We start from the raw sequence: 18,549 nt of genomic DNA on the forward strand, positions 1-18,549 counted from the left end.
GGTTGTTGTAGAAATGTGATAATGCAATCAGGTGGAAAGCAATTAACATGGCGTGTGGATTTTAAGAACCCAAATGCTGAATGTGTTAAATAGTTCATATTCAAAGGCTGTATCAGTCAGGATTCTTGGCTGCAAGGGGTAGGAATCTCATACTTACCTCCTACCACAAAAGGGATCTGGTCAGCTCACAGAAATGGGAGTCTGAGGTAGGTTTGCCTTTGGGACTGGAAATGTCTAGCGCCTCCCTCAAAGGCACTGGGATTCAGTCTCTCTCCAGCTCTTAACTCTGCTCTCTGTTGGCTCAGTTCCCAGGTAGCGCCAGGCTTACACCCTACCGGCCTAATAACTCCCAGTGAAAAGAACCCAGGACTTTCCCAGTAGTTTCCAACAAAAATCCCTTCTCTGACTGACTCATCCTGCTTCGGTCATGGACCCATCCATCAGCCAGTCACAGTAGCCAATGGACTGGACCGTGCTGATTGGTGGGCCCAGGTGAAGGTACTCACTTCTGTACCCTTGCTGGGAGGGGGAAAGGGTCAGCCTAAGATGCTGAACACTGTCAGGCCTTTTGTTTTCAAGCTTGGAGACAAAAGAAACCACGTGAACTTGAGAACCGGGGAGAAGTTCTTTCCCCAAGTGAAGAAAAGGGGGCAACAAGTGCCAGGTGGATGGACACTACGGATGTCCCCTCAGCCGACTGCTTGGCCGCCTGACAGTTGTTCCTGTTATTTTCATGTGTACATTTTCCGAAACGCTCAACAGTGCAACTATTTCATTACAGAGGCATGTCATCAGAGTTGGGGCTGAGGTCCTAAAGTTAGCACATACTTCCTTTATGGTAAAAGCCACCCTTGGTACTACCTCAGGAAGGTGCCCTGTGGGTGATCTACGTAGCATTGCTCATGTCAGCCTTTACTCCTGCTTAGGTCCAAATGGCTGGGCCTCCCGTTGAGCACCAGATGTATTAGTTGCTTTACTGGTACGGGCCATGAAGATCTGTTTATAAACAGAGTAGCTCTCAGTTCAGCAAGATGTTCACACTAAGAACAAACAAAAATTGAGACAACCGAGAAAAGATTTTCCTCTGCCCTGGTGCTCAGCCCAGGGCAAGGGGGTGTAGGCAAAAACTACCTGCACTGTTTAAATCCTCCCATCTGGTTTCTTATTTGTTTTACTAAGCATGTGCACTAGAATTTGCTAAGGTAAGCATTAAAGTAATCCTGTTCCATCATATATCACAATTTTTAGCCTTTTCCCCAAAGAGTTTGGCCATTGTGTCCATCCTCAGATCTAGGACCTACAAGGGCTGTTATCCTCAAGCCCAGTTCAGTCCCCATTCGCCAAACAGTGCAGGAAAGAGAACAGGGTAACTCAACAGAAATGTCCGTTTGGAAAGGGGGCATTGCCCATGGTGGTCAAGCGTGTTGTGTCCTCACCAGGAGTGCCAGGCCCTTGGCCCTTGGACTTGCTTGTGGAGCCAAGATGGCCACCCCGATCTCCACCCTCTGGGAGGATTTCCAGAGTCTGCCCTTCTTTCACAGCTCATTTCTTGTTGGTGAGATTTGCAGGCTAGTGATTGAGTCCCTCCAAGACTGAGGTATCTTAGGCCTTTTGCTTTTTAGACTTCTCTGGCAAGACAAGTGCCATTCACATTTTCTATCTAGTGCTTAGATTTGGTTTGGTGCTTGGTACCACAACCTGACTAGCCCTGGTCCTTGAAGTTAGATCTCATTTTCTTAGCAACAGATCTCTGGGAATGTCCCCAGCCCACAGCTTACTACTTCCACAGGCCTTTGCCTCAAAGTACTTGAAACAATAGCCCAAGATGGGGAGGCAAAACGAATTCACCCCCAGGCTACTAGCCACAGGTGGTTCTTTCTTGTGCGGATGCAAGGAGGGCGCAGCCTGAAGGGTCCAAGTGTTCAGGGTCCCAAGCTCTTTTCCCATTTTGCCTTCCTTCCGTGGACTTCGGTGGGGGCGCAGAAGAGGGCTGTGTCTCGGATAACTTTCTACAAAGAGAGAGTCTTCAGAGGAAAGCCGATTCCTCCTTGTGTACAAACTTTAGGTAAGCCTCCAGTGAAGCTTGTCTCTGTCAGTAATAATTCCCTCAAAGCCACGAGAAGTGGCTGACACCCCTGCCCCACTTCAGCAAGGCACGCCCGCTCCCCAGTGCTTTGGAGCCCGTCGGGCTCAGCGAGTTCCGCAGGCTGTCCCCTGCACACCACACTTTCAGGAGCCCAACTCAAAGTGCTTTGAGCAAAAAAGGAGATTTTATTGGCTGATGTAACTGAAAAGTCTGGGGAGGACCAGCTGTCGCCCCCAGTGTCTGACCTGCTGGGGTTCTGAATGATGGCCTCAGACCCCTTTCTCTCCGTTTCTCCACCTGCTTTCCCCTGGGGAGGCCTCATTTGCAGGTGGCTTCCAGCTGCCAGCTTATCATCCTACCAGCTTATCAGCCTTACTGAGAAGGCACACCCCTTCCTACTGGTAGTTCCAGAAAAATTCCTGGGGTTGGCCTTTGTTCAGCCAGCTTTGGTCCTGTGCCATCTGACCTAGTCATGGCGGGGGGGCACAGGCCGGGTCGCCCGGGGGCACAGTGCACTCACTCCGGGAGAGGGAGGGATGCTCCCCAAAGAACCATCAGGGGCTTTTGCCTGAAGAAGAGGGAATGCTCCCAGAGCCAACCAAAACCACAGGCCCACACAAGGATCTGACGGAGTATTTGGGAGGGGAAAATGGAGTTAAGAACGTTAATTTGCTAATTGTCATTCCTAGGCCTTTGGAGTGATGTGGGTTAGCTCAGCACTGCCCAGTGGAAAGACAACGTGTGCCACAGATGCAGGCCACACAGTAAAGTATGTATGTCTAAGAAAGGAAACTGGTGAGAGGGTTGTTTTAATACTCTCTTATTTAATAATATTTTGTAAGGCCGAAACAGCTTCATTTTAACATGGTATCAATATAAAAGTTATTACTGAGCTATTTTTACCCCTTTTTGTGCTGAGTTTTTGAAATCCAGTGTGTGGTTTACAGGGATATGACACATCCGTTCGGACGAGCCCCTCCGGCTAGTGGCTAGGGTGGCGAACAGAGCAAGGTTAGCTGAAAACTTTGCGCAGAGAAGCTGGATGTGTCATCGGCTAAGTTGTGACTTCGCTTTCTGTGTCATGGGCAGTTATTTTGAAGTTGTGAATCTCCTCATTAGAAGAATCTGCCCTGAAATGGGCCTCAGTGCACACTGCCATGTGGGGGTCTCACTGGTGCCACCCCCGTCTGAACGCCCTTCGCACCCAGACGGTACTCACCAGTTGCGTCCTTAGTTACCTGGCTTCTGTCTCAGCCTCTGCGCACTGGGGCTGAAGGGACTCTCATCTGTCTTGCTTCCCTCTGTTTCCTGAGCCCAGAGCCCATGACATAGAAGACATGAAGTGGAGATCTTTTAAAGTGAAAATCAGATTAAAAACTTGGGCGAGAACTGCTTGTTTGCCAAGTTTGATGACAAAACCAGGAAAGTAATACCAGTTGAAGCCCAAAATTGAGTGTTTGAGGTATTTGTTATTCTGATGAATGACCATTTGTAGTCTCTGACTAGTTGTGTTACTATTCAATCACTCTTTCTTTCATTGAATATATACAGAGAGAGAGTGAGTGAGTGTGTGATTGAATACCTACAGAAACCCAGGCTCTGTGCCAAGCCCTAGTATACAAAGATAAATGGGAAACAGTCCCTACCTTAAAGGAAATGAGAAACAGATCAGTGAAATAACTCTTAAATTGAGCAAGTGTTATGATACCAATAAACAGTGTTTGGGGAGCTCAAGGAAGGGGGTTCATCCCAGGTCAAAGAGGAGGACAGGCAGCAGAGGTTTACCGGGGAGAAGTCGATTTAAGTTCCATGATGCCTATGGTATTCCTCATATCTAGCCCCATGCCTGGCGCGTCTGTGGAATCAATGAGTAAATGAACAAAGTGGTTTCAGAACCTGATCCAGAAGGGTGATCGGATTTGTCCGTCTGAGCAGAGGGGGTGGTCACTGCAGGTGGAGAGGGAGTTTGCATGGTGGCCCTGCCCCAGGCGCCTCGGCAGGGAGCCAGGCCCCCCGAGAGAGGCGGAGCAGGGTTGCTGAGAGCCGCACGAGCCCGCAGCATCTGGCAGGGGCTGGATCACACAGCCTCACTCGTGATCGTCCACATGACCAGTGACCAACGACTGTACTCTCTTATTCCAGGCAAAGCGCAGGCTGGAGCTAGGAGAAAGCGGTCAGCAGTACCTCTCAGATGGTTTAAAAACCCCCAAGGGCAAAGGCAGAGCTGCGCTCCGAAGTCCAGATAGTCCAAAAAGTAAGGATCCTGTCGTCTCTTTCTTACTCTCTGGTGTGAGCCTCCCACCTTTCAGAGCTCGTGGCTGAAGGGGTGCCCAGGTGCCGATGATTTTGGCATGTTTGGTTCTTTCATTTCTGTCTGTGCCTATCCAAAAAATAAATACAATGTCTGCAGACACCCAGGGCAAGGTTTACAGAGCCACTCTGAGACCTGGAGACTGACTTCAGGGGAGGCCTCTTCCAATGCGTGCAGTTTCATTTTTCAACTCAGAATACAAGCTCCATGGCACCGTTCTGTCACCAGATTTAATTTTAATTTTCCTTAATGGACCTTCACTTCAGGGGCCGAGGTGAGCTGGGCGTAGACAAACTTTGCCGGAGTCCCTTAAATCTCTGGTGCAGCCATGGGAGCATGAGGATGGACTGAGACCAATAACTTGCAGCTAGTTTCCACTTCCGTCAAATATGGTCATTGCTTCTTTTGGGAGAGAGAGAAAACTAGGTAGGAAATAGCTAAATAGTCCTGGATGTCTTTGGCATTTAACGCAAAGGCTGAATTAATTTAGATGTTGTCCTCTCCTGTAGTTTATGAATTAGGCAATCCACAAATGTGTGTAATGCTCAGCTAAACCCTTGACCTGTGCACCTCGAAGAGAATAAATACAGTATTAAGCGGACATTTCATTCTGGAGGGACGGGGAGATGGGATGGGAAGACTCTCCCAGGTATTCTTCGGCGCCACTATTTGAAAAGTTGGTGAACAAGTTATATACACACACACAGACACCGGCGCCTGAAAAGCCAGGTAGGATGAGTCTGTCTGGCCCCGTCATGAGATACTGGAGAGATTCGTAGCCTGACCCCATCAAGTTAGGCTCCACACGTGCTGATCCCATGAGGCTACAGCACTTTTTCATTCATTCAACAGATATTTTTGAGCACCTACTATGTGTGAGATACTTTACTAGACCCAGGGAGTAGGGTAAGCCAAAGAAGAAACTACAGAGAAATTCACAGTAAAATGCCTTAATTAAACAGGAATTTTTACTGTCCCTTCTTTTTCTAATAAAGCAATTTCATAGCTTTCTGTAACTCACCAAAAAAAATCAGCGACCACAGCTTTGCTTCCGATACTAATACTTGGGCTGCTGGGGGAAAGAGGGCTTGCTTGACTGCAAAGAAACCCTTCATTTCTTTACCTTTCCCCCTATCCCCCCACCCGCTCGGTTTTTGTTTTTCTTTAAGCTCCAAAATCTCCCTCAGAAAAAACACGGTATGATACGTCACTTGGTCTGCTCACCAAGAAGTTCATTCAGCTACTGAGCCAGTCACCGGATGGGGTCTTGGATTTGAACAAGGCGGCAGAGGTGCTGAAGGTGCAAAAGAGAAGGATTTATGACATCACCAATGTCCTGGAAGGCATCCACCTCATTAAGAAGAAGTCTAAGAACAACGTGCAGTGGATGTGAGTATGAGTCACGGCCCCCCACTCCCTGGCTCCGGTGGGGTCCTTTCACACTGCTGCGGGGCTCCTCCCAGCCCCAGCTTTCAGATTCATGCCCACACTTCTTTCATTTTCTCTCCTCTCTCTTTCCTCCTCAACTCCTGAGCCAGAAGTTCAAAGTCTCTTGACAAAGAGACTTTCTGTTTAGATGCAGTCAGAGATAAAAGGGTTTATAGTCTACTAGCCTGGGGATCCTGGGACTGGGATTAAATAGGGCCCTGCAGATGTGAAGTAAAAGGCTCTTCATCTGTTACCATGATACCCACGTGTGTACTCACGTGTGTAATCTAATAGATGCTTACACGTGTCTTTGGCTTCTAAAAGGAATTTAGAAACTGTGGCTGTGTATTAACTCATCTGTCTATATGCACAGTTGTCAAATATCCTTATGTATGGTTCTCATAGCAGATTAACTCACTTTCTGTGTAAATTAAGGCAAGACTTAAATGCCCCTGTACCATCTGGAAAGCAAGGCGAATACACATTACATGTATGATTAAATGTATAATAATGTCATTTGTGAATTATGGACCGAGCAACTGAACACCCAGCACTTTAAAAGGAACTATTAAAGCATGAGTAGAAGGAATAAATCTGTTATAGGTTGGCTTTGAAAAAAACACTGCTTCAAACATGATAAAATGAACAGGTAGTTTTTTTGTACTTTGGGGGAATTCTGTGACGATTCAGTGACCCATTTTTAGCTTGTGGTTTAGACAGACCTGTTGCATATTGGTCTTTGTTCCTGCGTACAGCACAGACATGTTTCCTTAGCCTTTTCCTTTGCAGTTGTTGGTATAAGACCCGCAGTAATAACCTACGTCTTTTGTACTTTTTGGATGATTTTTTGTTGAATATTGAACCATTCCATTGTTTCCTTCAAATTTTCCATCTTGCTATGTCTTTCTGTCCTTTGTCTCCCTGTTTCTTTTTCCCCACTGGAAGGCATGTGGCAGGGAGGAGCTGCCCTTTGAGTTTCAGTCTTCTGAAGAAACAGGCCTCCTATGGAGGAAAGAAACCTGAAAATAGCAGTGTTTTTTTCACTTAATTTCTATAGTGTGAAAAGTGAAGAACTGATGTATGAAGAAATATGTATAAACGTCCTAATTTTAACACTTGGCTAACAAGCAATGTGACCTCCTGCATCAAGAGGGGGCATGTACCTGAAGGGCCACTTCTCCTGGCCTTCCCTGTCCCCGCTCCCCGCCAGCCTCTCAAGCAGCCATGCAAAGTTTGTGTTTGGGTTTCCAGGGGCTGCAGTCTGTCTGAGGACGGGGGCATGCTGGCCCAGTGTCAAGGCCTGTCAAAAGAAGTGACCGAGCTCAGTCAGGAAGAGAAGAAATTAGATGAACTGATCCAAAGCTGCACCCTGGACCTCAAACTGTTAACCGAGGATTCAGAGAATCAAAGATATCCTTTGTGCCACCTGGTCGGTGGGGGTTAGTGCCTTCTAGACGGTTTCCAGAGTTGACGGTCTGACTTTCACGCACAAGGTAGAATCTACTCTCGTTTCATGCAAGTAAGCGTGTGCGTGCGCGCATGCGTGTGTGTGTGTGTGTGTGTGTGTGTGTGTGCGCGCGCGCGCGCATGCGCGCGCACAAACCCACTTAACTGTCTAGAAGTCAGTATTTATGGAATGATAGTTATTGGACAGGAACCTATCATACCTATTTCGATAGCCAGGTGGGAACTGTTTTTTAAAGCATTTTATTCATGTGTGGTTGGGACATATGGATATACTCATAGCGTAAGGCAAAGCTATTAATGAGATACGCAAGGTGTTAGTATTCGTATTAATGATAACATTGGGCAGAGTCATCTCTGGCTTCCCAGATTTCGGGTGGGTGTTAGCTGTCACTGTTGGGGTTCTCACATTCTATTTTCTCTTCCTCAGATATCGGGAGCAATTGGAATTGGTTGAATTGAGCTATATAGTTGAAAGCATTGCAGGAGGATAGAAGGATCATTCTATAATTTTTAAAGTGTGTTATGCTGACTCACAACACCAAAAAGTGATTTCAGAAACACCCCCAGGGCCTAAGAAATCTCAGTTTATCTATTTATCTAGAAACATTAGTCCTTGGAAATAAAAATATAAAAAGCCAGCTCTTGTTCTTAACTTGCTAAGACTGTTGACCACCTCAGAAAAACTTACTGTTCATCACCTCACTTCAGACCATAGAGTAGGGAGATTACTTCATTGTGCTGACCAGAAGATTTTGCAATATTCTCAGCTATTAGTAGAAAACCAAACCAGTGTTTTAAGTTATCTCTGATTTCAGTGCCAAACTTCTGATTATTCCACCTTTATCTTTGTTAGAAAATAAAATGTGTCTTGCCCAGTTTCTTCTAGTGTCTTGTCTCTTAATAGGCTTTCCCTTGGAGTTATGGGGACATTTATTTTCCAATCCAGGCAGTTTTTGAAACTGATTGTTCATTTCCTGTTGCCCAAAGGATTAACCTTGTCAGCTGATGATTAGTGAGCTGGAGAAGAGGTGTGATGATCTGAACCCCCAGTGGTGGCCAGAGTGGGTTTGTAAGGGAAGAAACAAGAATAGCTCTAGTTGGGCTGTTTCACTGTTCAGTCGGGAGTCCCTTCGAGGAGGAGAGGTGGTGGTTACACGTGATTGGCAGCTTTCCGGAACGTGTACCTACATTAGTTTTCTCTGGAGCCTTTGTTGCAGAAAATGAAAGCTTCCTTGCATGGGGCTGCTAACCCAAGAAGCAAATTCAGGAGGGAGCCACAATGGAAGCACTTTGAGTTTGTAAGATTAGAGAATATGTTTGCACAATTTATTTCAATTCGCCATTCAGTTCCGAATTTGGTACAGCTTGTTCACAAATGTGTTGAAATTTTCCTTCCTGCAGCATGTTGGGTAATTGTAGATGAGCTTTTATTTTAATAAGCTGTTGTCAAATAGCTTTTTGACAGTGGGCCGTGGGGTAAGTACCTAGTTATCAGTTTCCCCACTGTTCTCAGTAAAAATTCACAAGTGTGTGTGTCAAGTCTTCTAGAAAGACACCAATTGGCTTCCTTGATGAGACAGATGACCTAAAACCCAGAATCCTGAATGAGCTATCCTTTCAAGCTCAACACTGAATTTAGCTGTTGTCTGAACTACTGAGACTCAAAGATCATAGACTCTGACAGATGCCTTAATGTACATGCAGATTTGGGGTGAATGTGCTTTTTTCTGGACAGTAAATTCATAGCTTTCTTCAGTTTCTAATGAAAAGCTACTGATCTAAGGGACATCGTTTGCTCTAGGCTGTCCTATTTCTGTGTCAAACAAGTTAGATCACGGACTCCATTTGCTACTTGATATTACCTGCAGAAATGCCTTCATTGAGTTGTGATTCGCTGTCTTGTCCTAGGCACTTTTTGTAGGTTAATATAAGAGGCAACTGGCCAAAGACACTGTACGTTAATTATGTTGCTTCATGTCTCTTACGTAAGAAGGCTGCATGGCCCGTTCTTCTGCAGCACCAAGTGAAAGCTTGGCTCTCTTTTATCATACAAGTACCGTATTCTTTCACGATATCCTCTTAGGTTTGGCTATTGGGGCCCTTAAAAGAAGTGTTCGGTGCTCAGAAGTAACTCCCAAGAGTACTGAAATATTATCTCACTCTCTTTTCCTAAATCATTCAGGTTACAGAGTATCTGGAAGCTGCTTTCCTCCTTGTGAACACTTAAGTATTGTAGTTAATAATATCATACAAAGGATAATTTTCCTAACAGAGAAATAATGACACTCTTATCAACAGGCAATATATAATCACAACCAGCCCAGGTGCAGTTAAGAAAACAAGCTGTCTGCCTGAGCAGTACTCTCGAGTTCTTCCACTAAGATAGATGTGTATGTATTAGCGACTCATTCATTCGTCTGGGTGGCTGCTGACATTTGCTAATAGTCAAGTAACACATAGAAGTTAGTGGAGTTTCAAAAAAAAATTATGGTTACCAGAGCTTAAATTTTTTTCTGTAAATTAGCATTTGCCATCATTCAAGATGAGTGACAGAACACTTCACTGGAGTTCATGGAATACCTGTGCTCCAGAGGAACCTGGTTTGAAAATCCCTCACCAAATTGGATATTAGTTTTCTTTTGAGTTTATTTTAACTACTTTGTTTCTGTGTTTATTTTAATATCTTAAATAGCCATGGACTTTTTAGGAAAAAACTGTACACTTTTGTTGTTTAGACTATCAACCAGAAAAAAGGGCTCATGGGAGATCTCATATATTTAAAGATCTAGAAGGAGAGACACATATGTTCTTACAAGAAAAAAAATACTTTGTAAGTTTTCCATGCATCTTTTTGTTATCTTCATAATGGTTACACCTGAGTCGATTAGTTGGAAGATTTCCTTAACACTCATTACGTTAGCTTATGTTACATATCAAGATATTCGAAAAATTAGTGGCCTTAAAGACCAAACTGTTATAGTTGTGAAAGCCCCTCCAGAAACAAGACTTGAAGTGCCTGACCCAATAGAGGTAAGGAGATCATGTCTTTGTTCATCTGCAGAGATCTGTTTGGGATGCTGAAGAATCACTGACTCGTGGTTAAAGTCTGTATCCTCCTAGAAGCTTGATAGTTCTTTCCCATCTGCTTTGCTTAACCTTACTTTAAAAACATTTTAACAGTTTGATGCGTACTGAGTGTCCAGAAAGTCTAATTTTAACATAGAAGGGCATTCAACTCAAAGGGGTATATGACACCCCTTCTTTCCTGTACTTTCTCTTGTTCATAATTTGTTATCTGGTGGTTCTGATCTATTTGAACCATTGGGGAATTTTATATTGATTACCCTGGATATGATCCTTACCATGAATAGAGGTATACATGTTGTAAACTGTCTCCCTGTCTTTTTTTTTTTTTTTCATGGAGCTACTGGGGATTGAACCCCAGACCTTGTGCATGCTAAGTATGTGCTCTACCACTGAGCTATACCCACCTACCTCTCTATCTTAGCATGTATTAAGAATGTGTCATTTATAACATATTTACTTTTAAGAAATCAAATGGGACCTTGGGTTAATTGATAGACTCAAATATTTTTTTTAAAAAGGCGTATTTTTGTGATTGCTTTCAGATATACTTTGATAATACAGGCCTAAACTGTAGCTATAAAATAATGTAGTTAAAAAGAACGTATAAAAAAGAAAAAGAATGAAATTTGCAAGCTGTCATCTAGGGTAGAATTCTTACCTTAAATGATAATAATAGCCCTATGACCTAGATGAAGAAGAATTTTAAACATTAGTGTGCTGCATTCTTACTAAACTCAGTTCTGAGCACTTAAGAACAGTGTTCATCCAGTGGTTATTAAAGTTCCACATGAAGCCCTACTGTTAAGAAATAATAACATGGAAATAGTGTATTTGGAACACTTAAAAGACTTTTTAATAGTTTGCATACAAGGAATATATATATTTATATATTTTAATCACCTCTTCTTGGGCAGAGGTCAGCAAACTTTTTCTTTCAAGAGCCAGACAGTAAGTATTTTTGGCTGTGTGAGCCATACATACAGTCTGTTGGGACTACTCAACTGCACAGCTCCGCCATCACAGCAGGGAAAACAAAAAAACCAGCCAGAGGCAATACATAAACCATGGGAATGGGCAAGACTCTACCAATAAAACTTTATTTATTTATTGACCCTTGGGCTGTAGTTTGCTGATCCCTGCTCTAGAGGACAACAGTCACTGACTGAGGTAGACTACCAGTGGAGAAGCAAAAGGAGCAACAAGAATTACCCTTACTTTCCATGTTTTGATGACAATTACTATAGCTTTCATTTCCAAAAGAACTTTCAGTTTGAACGTCTCACTCCTTCTGTTTATAGAGCCTGCAAATACATTTGGCAAGTACCCAAGGACCCATTGAGGTTTATTTGTGTCCAGAAGAGACTGAAACACACAGTCCGATGAAAACAAACAACCAAGACCACAATGGGAATATCCCTAAACCCACTTCCAAAGGTAAAAATTCCACTCTTGTCATTTGGAAACTGTACTTAAAATGAAGGTGACTAGAAGGATCCAGTTTCAGAACCACAAGTCTAGGCAAGAAACAGAAATGTCTGTTATTAATATTATTAAGGTAACTTTGTTTTTTTTTTTTTAAGGCATTCTGAATGGTTTACAGAATAAAATGATGATCTTGGGCAAATGGCTCCTCCACCCACTTAATGGATTCCCTTCAGGCTCTTGCTATCGGCAGAAACCATTTCCTCACAGTGTTTGGGGAAACTGAAGTGAGGAGTGAGGAGTGAGGCTGTGAGCTGTCTGGGTGAATCATCAGCTACCTTCGGCCAAACACCTCTGAGTGATAATGCAGAGGCCATTAGAGAGGGAACTGAAAAAGTATGGAGAGAAAGAAGCCTTTTGTCCAAGTTTTATCTTAATTTTTCCCCCAACGGGATGGGGAGAAAATAAGGGAGGGAAACCCCTGAAATATAAATCTAGGTCCTCTGCCCTCCACGGTCCCTACAGCCAAGGAAGCACTTTGCAGTCTTTTTTTTTTTTTCCCCAGTTTCAGACTGGAGTTGTGTATTTAATTTTCTTCTTCTACTGCCTCCTAGTATAGTGGCAAGAATAGGAGTGATTTAAATAAATAGAATGACTTAACATTGAGCAAAAATACAGCACCTCAGATGGTAAAACAGAATAGCACTTGTTTTTTCCACCCTAAAAATTCAAAGTGGACGTGTCCTTTTATTTGTATTTTTAGAGATGTCTCTAATAAATTAGTTGTTCAAAAAAGACTAAGCTAAAATTGGTGATTTCTATCAGGGAGCCAACTTTTCAGTCTGCACGTTTTCTTTTGTTTTTTTGTTAAAGAATGACTACTTGATATCAGAGAGACTTTTTTGAACTTCTTAGTCCCTAATATTTGAAGCTATTTGTAATTCTTGTTTGCTAACAGTAGTTATTGGAAAAGATTAGTAGACCAGAACAAAAACAACCACCACCAAAAAAAACAGCTGACTGGAGTCACTGCTTACAGTGCTTGTTAGTATAAAGGTGATCTGTACCATGTTGTCATCTAATTGTCCTTAGCAGAGGGTGCCTGCTTTTATAATAGCAACATGTATAGTCTCTCTAAAAATCAATTTGATTTTTGCCTTATTTTTTGGTTTCCACCAACTTTTTCCTTTCAGACTTGGCTTCAACCAACTCAGGACATAGTGATTGCTCGATCTCTATGGCAAACCTTTCTCCTCTGGCCTCCCCAGCCAACCTTTTACAGCAGACTGAGGACCAAATTCCTTCCAACCTAGAAGGACCATTTGTGAACTTACTGCCTCCCCTGCTCCAAGAAGACTATCTGCTAAGCCTTGGGGAGGAAGAAGGCATCAGTGATCTCTTTGACGCTTATGATTTGGAAAAGCTCCCGCTGGTGGAAGACTTTATGTGTAGTTGATTATGCTTTGTGTGAACTCCCCTTATAAACCAATATTTTTTTATTATGGAACCAGAACATCTGTCATGCAGTGTTGTCCCTTCCTACCTTCTTCCTCCAAGATAGTATCATGAAGTAAACGACGAACTTCAGAACAAAGCTGACATTTTAATGAATTAAAAAAAAAAATTGTCTAAACGCACAGTCGCAGGCTCCCTTGGGAAAGCCCTGCTTTGCCCCAGGCTCCAAAATCTCCTGGATGAGTCGGCAAGTGAGAAAATGTGCAATCAGGTGTCTCTCACCCGTCCTTTTCCTCCCTCCCTCCCCGACTGGCTTGCTGTGCCTGACGGATGGGCTGTAGATTGGGGTCTGGCCACCCGGCCCACTCGAAAACAGCAATCTTCCTTAATAGCATTTCAAGCCGTGCCTTCTCCACAGAATGCATGTCTTTGGGGTCTGCTAATATGGAATGGAACTGCAGGAACTGTAAACTTGAAGTCATGCAAAAGTATGAAATGGATTTCTTCAGCTCTTCTTAGGAATATTTAAATTACTGTCATAATTCAGTTTAAGCTATGGACCGTGTGTCCCACTAGGAGGTCAAGAGATCCTCCACAGCCTTTCGGATGAAGAAACTTTTCAAATATTTGTTGCAGATACAGAAGAATAGTCAAGTTCTGCCCCTCTAAGCTGTTGTGGATTTTCCTGTCTCCATAAACCACTCCCACTCCCCTGCCCACAACGTATTTGTAAGTTTAAAGTTGATTTGTAGCAAATGCCTACTTAGGAGTTCTTTGTGGATTGTTTTAGATTTTTCTTTTTAAGCTGCCATTTAAGCATTCCTGTGGCACCCATCACCATTTCAATTGAATTGTTTACTTTGAAGCGGTTTTTGCTAATTCAAATTATTTAAGCAGAGGTAGAGAACCTCTACTGATCAGAGCATCTAAATGTGTGTGATCTAAGGTTTAACAGCCTCTGCAAGAAGCTTTGCCCCATCTTGCTTCCTTTCCCGGGAGGGGGCGCTGGAGCGAGTGGTGCTCGCTGATAGGGGTGGCCCCTTTGGAAAGAGAACCAGGTCAGAGGACACAGCAGCCCCAAGGAGCAGCAGGCGTGCATCCCTCCGTCCTTGGGCTCCCCGGGCCCCCGCCACCGGGGAAAGGGCTCTCTTATACTGCACTCAGGGAGACCACTTCTCAGGATGGGGTCAGATGGAGAGGCCTCTGGGGAGAGAGACATCCCCCGTTGTGTGAGTAGCATTCTATCAGTGGCATTTACTTCAGCTGGTGAGAACAGGGCATCTCCCACTTAACTCTGCAAGAATGGTGTCCCAAGTTGGAGGCTTCGTGTCAGCTGCAAATCCTACCAGTTCTGTCCAAGAATGGCTTTCCCATTGGCCAGGGGAGAGATGGCCATCTCCCCCTGGGAATGCAGCAGAGTACCTCAAATCCATTCTTTGGATGCTAAACACTGTGGGAATGAGGGAGTCATCTAAAAAAAAAAACAAACCTCAAAACAAAGAACAGTGAAATTGAAATGCTATGTGCCGGACATGGTGGTGGGCACATAGTAGGCACTCGATTCATATGTTTAATTACATGGAAAATAGATCCCTTAGGAAAAACACAAAACAAAAAACCACGAAAGCCCCAGCCAGTTTACTCTAGGTAGATTTCCACAATATGCAAAGTGGTGGTGGGGTCAAAACAGATGACACCAGCACTTTAAACTCTTTGTGTAGGTATGCGTGGGTGTATGTTTGAGAAGAAAAACAAAGGTGCAGATTATCCTCCTTCTTCGGCCTCCAGCCCCACCCTCCTCCCCTCACACACACTGGACTTGGTCCTAGATGAAGCATTGGGGTGGGGGAGGGAGGGGGAGCTTTGTGTCAAGTGCCTACTGGAAACGCACTGTGGGGTTTTTTCCTGTATGGGAAACCATTTATGCCAAGCTTTTCCCCATGTCCCGTATTTATCTCATCTGGTTAGCTGCCTCTGCTTCCAGCTTTGTGTAATTCTCTTTGCCAGCTGCACAAAGCTGATTTTTTTCCAAAGTCTAAAGACTGAGCTCACCTAGCTAGGTGGTTGTGTGTTTGGTTGAGTTTCTCGTTAAACTTTTTTCGTAACGTGATGCCATATTTATTGTTTAAAAATGAAAGGAATCCTAATAAGTCTTAAAAGTTCCTTCACACATAAGGTTTTCCCAGTTAATGGGCTTAACTGGTGTACATTAATCAAACGTCCATACTGTGTTATGTTTGCATTAGTCCTTTTCTTTTTGACATAGTATCCGGCACACAAAGTGGGTTAGTACTACAGTATTTGTGTTACTTTAAGTACTGAGTATGCAGGTTTCCTGGTACCATTGAGTTGCTGCTATTAAAGCTCACACATGAAATGGCTAAAAGTTACAAGTGTGCGAATTATGACTGAGTGAGCCTTAGAAAGTAAACTGTATAAAGAGCAACACGAGCTGTCAAACAGTGTTAGGTGTGTGTTTATATGTACAGATTTGTGTGTAGCAATCATTTTATTTAAGTTGATACGCAGTCTAGTCGTATTTTCATTATCTAGCAATTTTGTACAAAAATAGCAATTAATTTGTAAACACTGCCAGAATATTTTCTAGCTGGTTTGTAATTTTTTAAGAGTGTTATCTTGTTTTTGTTGTTGCTGTTGTTGTTGTGGTGGTTCTTGTGTTCATTTTTGTTGTCAGTGTAGATCTGTAAATACAATTGCAGTATTTAACGCTTTAGCTTTCAGGAAAAAGAAAGAACTCAGTGTGTGCATGACAACTTGTGTGTACAAGAGGAGGGATTTGAAGGAAGATGCCTTGCAGAGTGAGTCGGGTGGCAACTGTCAGATTGTGGAAATTTCTTTTCCTATGGGGTACGTGATTTTGTCAAAAGGAAGTATTTCTCCCAAAGTTGGGAGTAGGCAAACTACTAATCAGTTTAGCTTTGTGTTGTATGCTAGTTTAAAAAAGAAAATATGTAATATAATGTAAAAAAAAAAAAGCTTTTATGATGGATTTTGTAAATAGATTTGTTACAGGGTAACCTGTTCTCTAGCTGTGATCTTACCACTTCAAATGGGTGTAATTTGAATAAATTTTGTATGGTAAAGGATCAATAAAATGATTTTTTTTTTTTAAGAGTTCAGACTGTGGATGGATTTTCTTACTGTTTGTCTTATGCTTTTATCTTCATTTATTTTTAAAAACATACTTTTAACAAGGGGAAAGTTTGAACAAAAGTTCAAAACATCATATGCCTTACCATTTATTTGGGATTTGGGGAACATTAAGCAAAATAAAAATTTTGAGCCCCTGTGGTGTGCTCACCACTTTGAGAAGCAGAAGAACTTGCCATGTCTCTGACCGCAGAGTGCAGAAACCACTTCCAGGTATGGAAGGAAGGACTTTTACACTGAGAAAGTGACAGCAAGTCATGTTTTATTCCTCATAAGGAGTATGAAGTCAGTAAATTCTATTTCTCGAGATCAGTAATTACCTCCCCTGTTCTAGAGTCTGTATTTCTTGTGATGCTACCTTTGAGCAAATTGGGATTTTATGACTGCCATGTCACATGCTTAACTCAGAGCTCATCATGTAAAAACTTGAAAACGTCATGTATCATAGACAGGCACACACAATCAATACATGAGTATAACATACAAAAAAGAAACATTCCCTGCCCCGCCCAAGTCTGTTCATCCCATTTTCCGTATGTGTATCCTGGTCCACTTGCTTTTTAGGCATATATAAACATGTGTATGAGTGTACGTGTGTATTTTTAACATAAATCATACTTAATATATGCTGATCTTCTGCTTTTTTTCCTGCTAAATAACGTCTTGGACATTTTACCATGTTAGTACTTAAAGATCATGTTCACTCTCTTCAAAGGCTGCATAGCATTCCAGTGATTAGAATTTAACTTATTTACCTAGCTAATTTCCTGATTGAGAGAGATTTTTGTTTTGCTGTAAAAAATAAAATGTTTTATTGAATGCTTATATTATGCCACATACTATATTTTTTAATGTAAGATAAAAATAGCATAAATTTACCATCAGTGACATTTAATACATGCACAATGTTGTTCAATGATCACTACTCTCTGGTGCCAGAAAATTTTCATCATCCCAAAAGGAAACCAAATACCCATTAAGCTGCTCCCCATCCTCTTCTAGTCTCAGCCCCTAGCAACCAACCACTAATCTTTCTGTCTCTATGGACTTGCCTATTTTGGATATTTCCTATAAATGGAATCATAACAATATGTGACCTTTTGCATCTGCCTTTTTTCACTTAGCATAATGCCCTCAAGATTCACCCATGTGGTAGCATGTATCAGTCTATTCCTTTTTATGCCTGAATACTATTCCATTGCATAGATATACCTTTCAATTCTCTATTATCACCTGATAGACATTGGGGTTGTTTCCACCTTTTGGCTATTGGAGTGTCAGTACTGTTTTAAGTGATTTATATGTGCTCTATGTTTTTTCAAAGCATCCATCACAAGCCAAACCTCTATATGTTATCTCTCCTCTTCCAGAATGTAAGCTCAGTGAGGAGAGGTACTATGTATTGTTCACTATTGTGTCCCAAGTTCCTACCACAGTGCCTGGCACATAATAAGCACCTAATACATGTTTAAATGAATTATTCAGATTTAGCAGATAAGTCTGAGTTTTAAGAATATTAAAAGTTAATTAAAAGCCCAGAGGCAGCACAGTGATATAATGAGCTACCTCATTTTGTACCTTGTGCTGGACTTTTTCTTTTCTCTCACATTTTTGCGTTTTATTTTTAGTTCTGCCTAGAGCCCTATTTTCCCAGAGCTTAGGCACCTGATTTCTGTCACCCAACACAGCTGCCATCCTACCCAGGGATCTGCACATTTGGTCAGCAGGTATTCTACAGTCAAGCCAGTGATAGAAGCTGAACAAAATGATACAAAGATAACTGAAAGGGGGTAAGGTGGAGGAGGGAGGGGGGAGCTAGCGGATAAAACAAGAATTGTCTATACACAGCTGAAAACTAGACTAGATAAGTTTGGATCAATTGTGTAGAGCTGCATCTTCTCAAAAGGTGAATATATGACTAGGATGTGTCTACAGTTTATAATTCAGAATCTTACCTGAGTATGGTTTTAAAATGGGCTCATTCTGGGGAAAATTTAGAAATCAGTCTGTAATATTGAGATAGAAAATAAACCTATTATTAAGTTAATTTATTCAGTCATTTAATGTTTATTAAGAGAAACAGTTATTCATTTATTCATTCAGTTACTCTTTGAATGAGCAT

General features: G+C 42.4%; 1 protein-coding gene across 4 annotated transcripts in view; it reads left to right on the forward strand.

Annotated features, from left to right (window-relative positions):
• The window catches only part of E2F3 (E2F transcription factor 3), a 66,096-nt gene extending 49,705 nt beyond the window's left edge, over positions 1-16,391 (forward strand). For 2 of the 4 annotated variants that reach the window (XM_074348152.1, XM_074348154.1), the window contains exons 2-7: positions 4,229-4,340; positions 5,585-5,786; positions 7,077-7,235; positions 10,208-10,322; positions 11,678-11,813; positions 12,995-16,391. In XM_074348152.1, coding sequence (XP_074204253.1) covers positions 4,229-4,340; positions 5,585-5,786; positions 7,077-7,235; positions 10,208-10,322; positions 11,678-11,813; positions 12,995-13,257 — 987 coding nt within the window. In that variant the 3' untranslated portion in view covers positions 13,258-16,391. Of the gene's footprint in view, positions 1-4,228; positions 4,341-5,566; positions 5,787-7,076; positions 7,236-10,207; positions 10,323-11,677; positions 11,814-11,959 lie in introns of all 4 variants that reach the window. The other 2 variants (XM_074348151.1, XM_074348153.1) reach the window with 2 other exon arrangements.
• Positions 16,392-18,549: the final 2,158 nt, after the last annotated feature.

The sequence above is a fragment of the Camelus bactrianus genome, chromosome 20, assembly GCF_048773025.1.
Source record: "Camelus bactrianus isolate YW-2024 breed Bactrian camel chromosome 20, ASM4877302v1, whole genome shotgun sequence".
NCBI classification, from domain to species: domain Eukaryota; kingdom Metazoa; phylum Chordata; class Mammalia; order Artiodactyla; family Camelidae; genus Camelus; species Camelus bactrianus.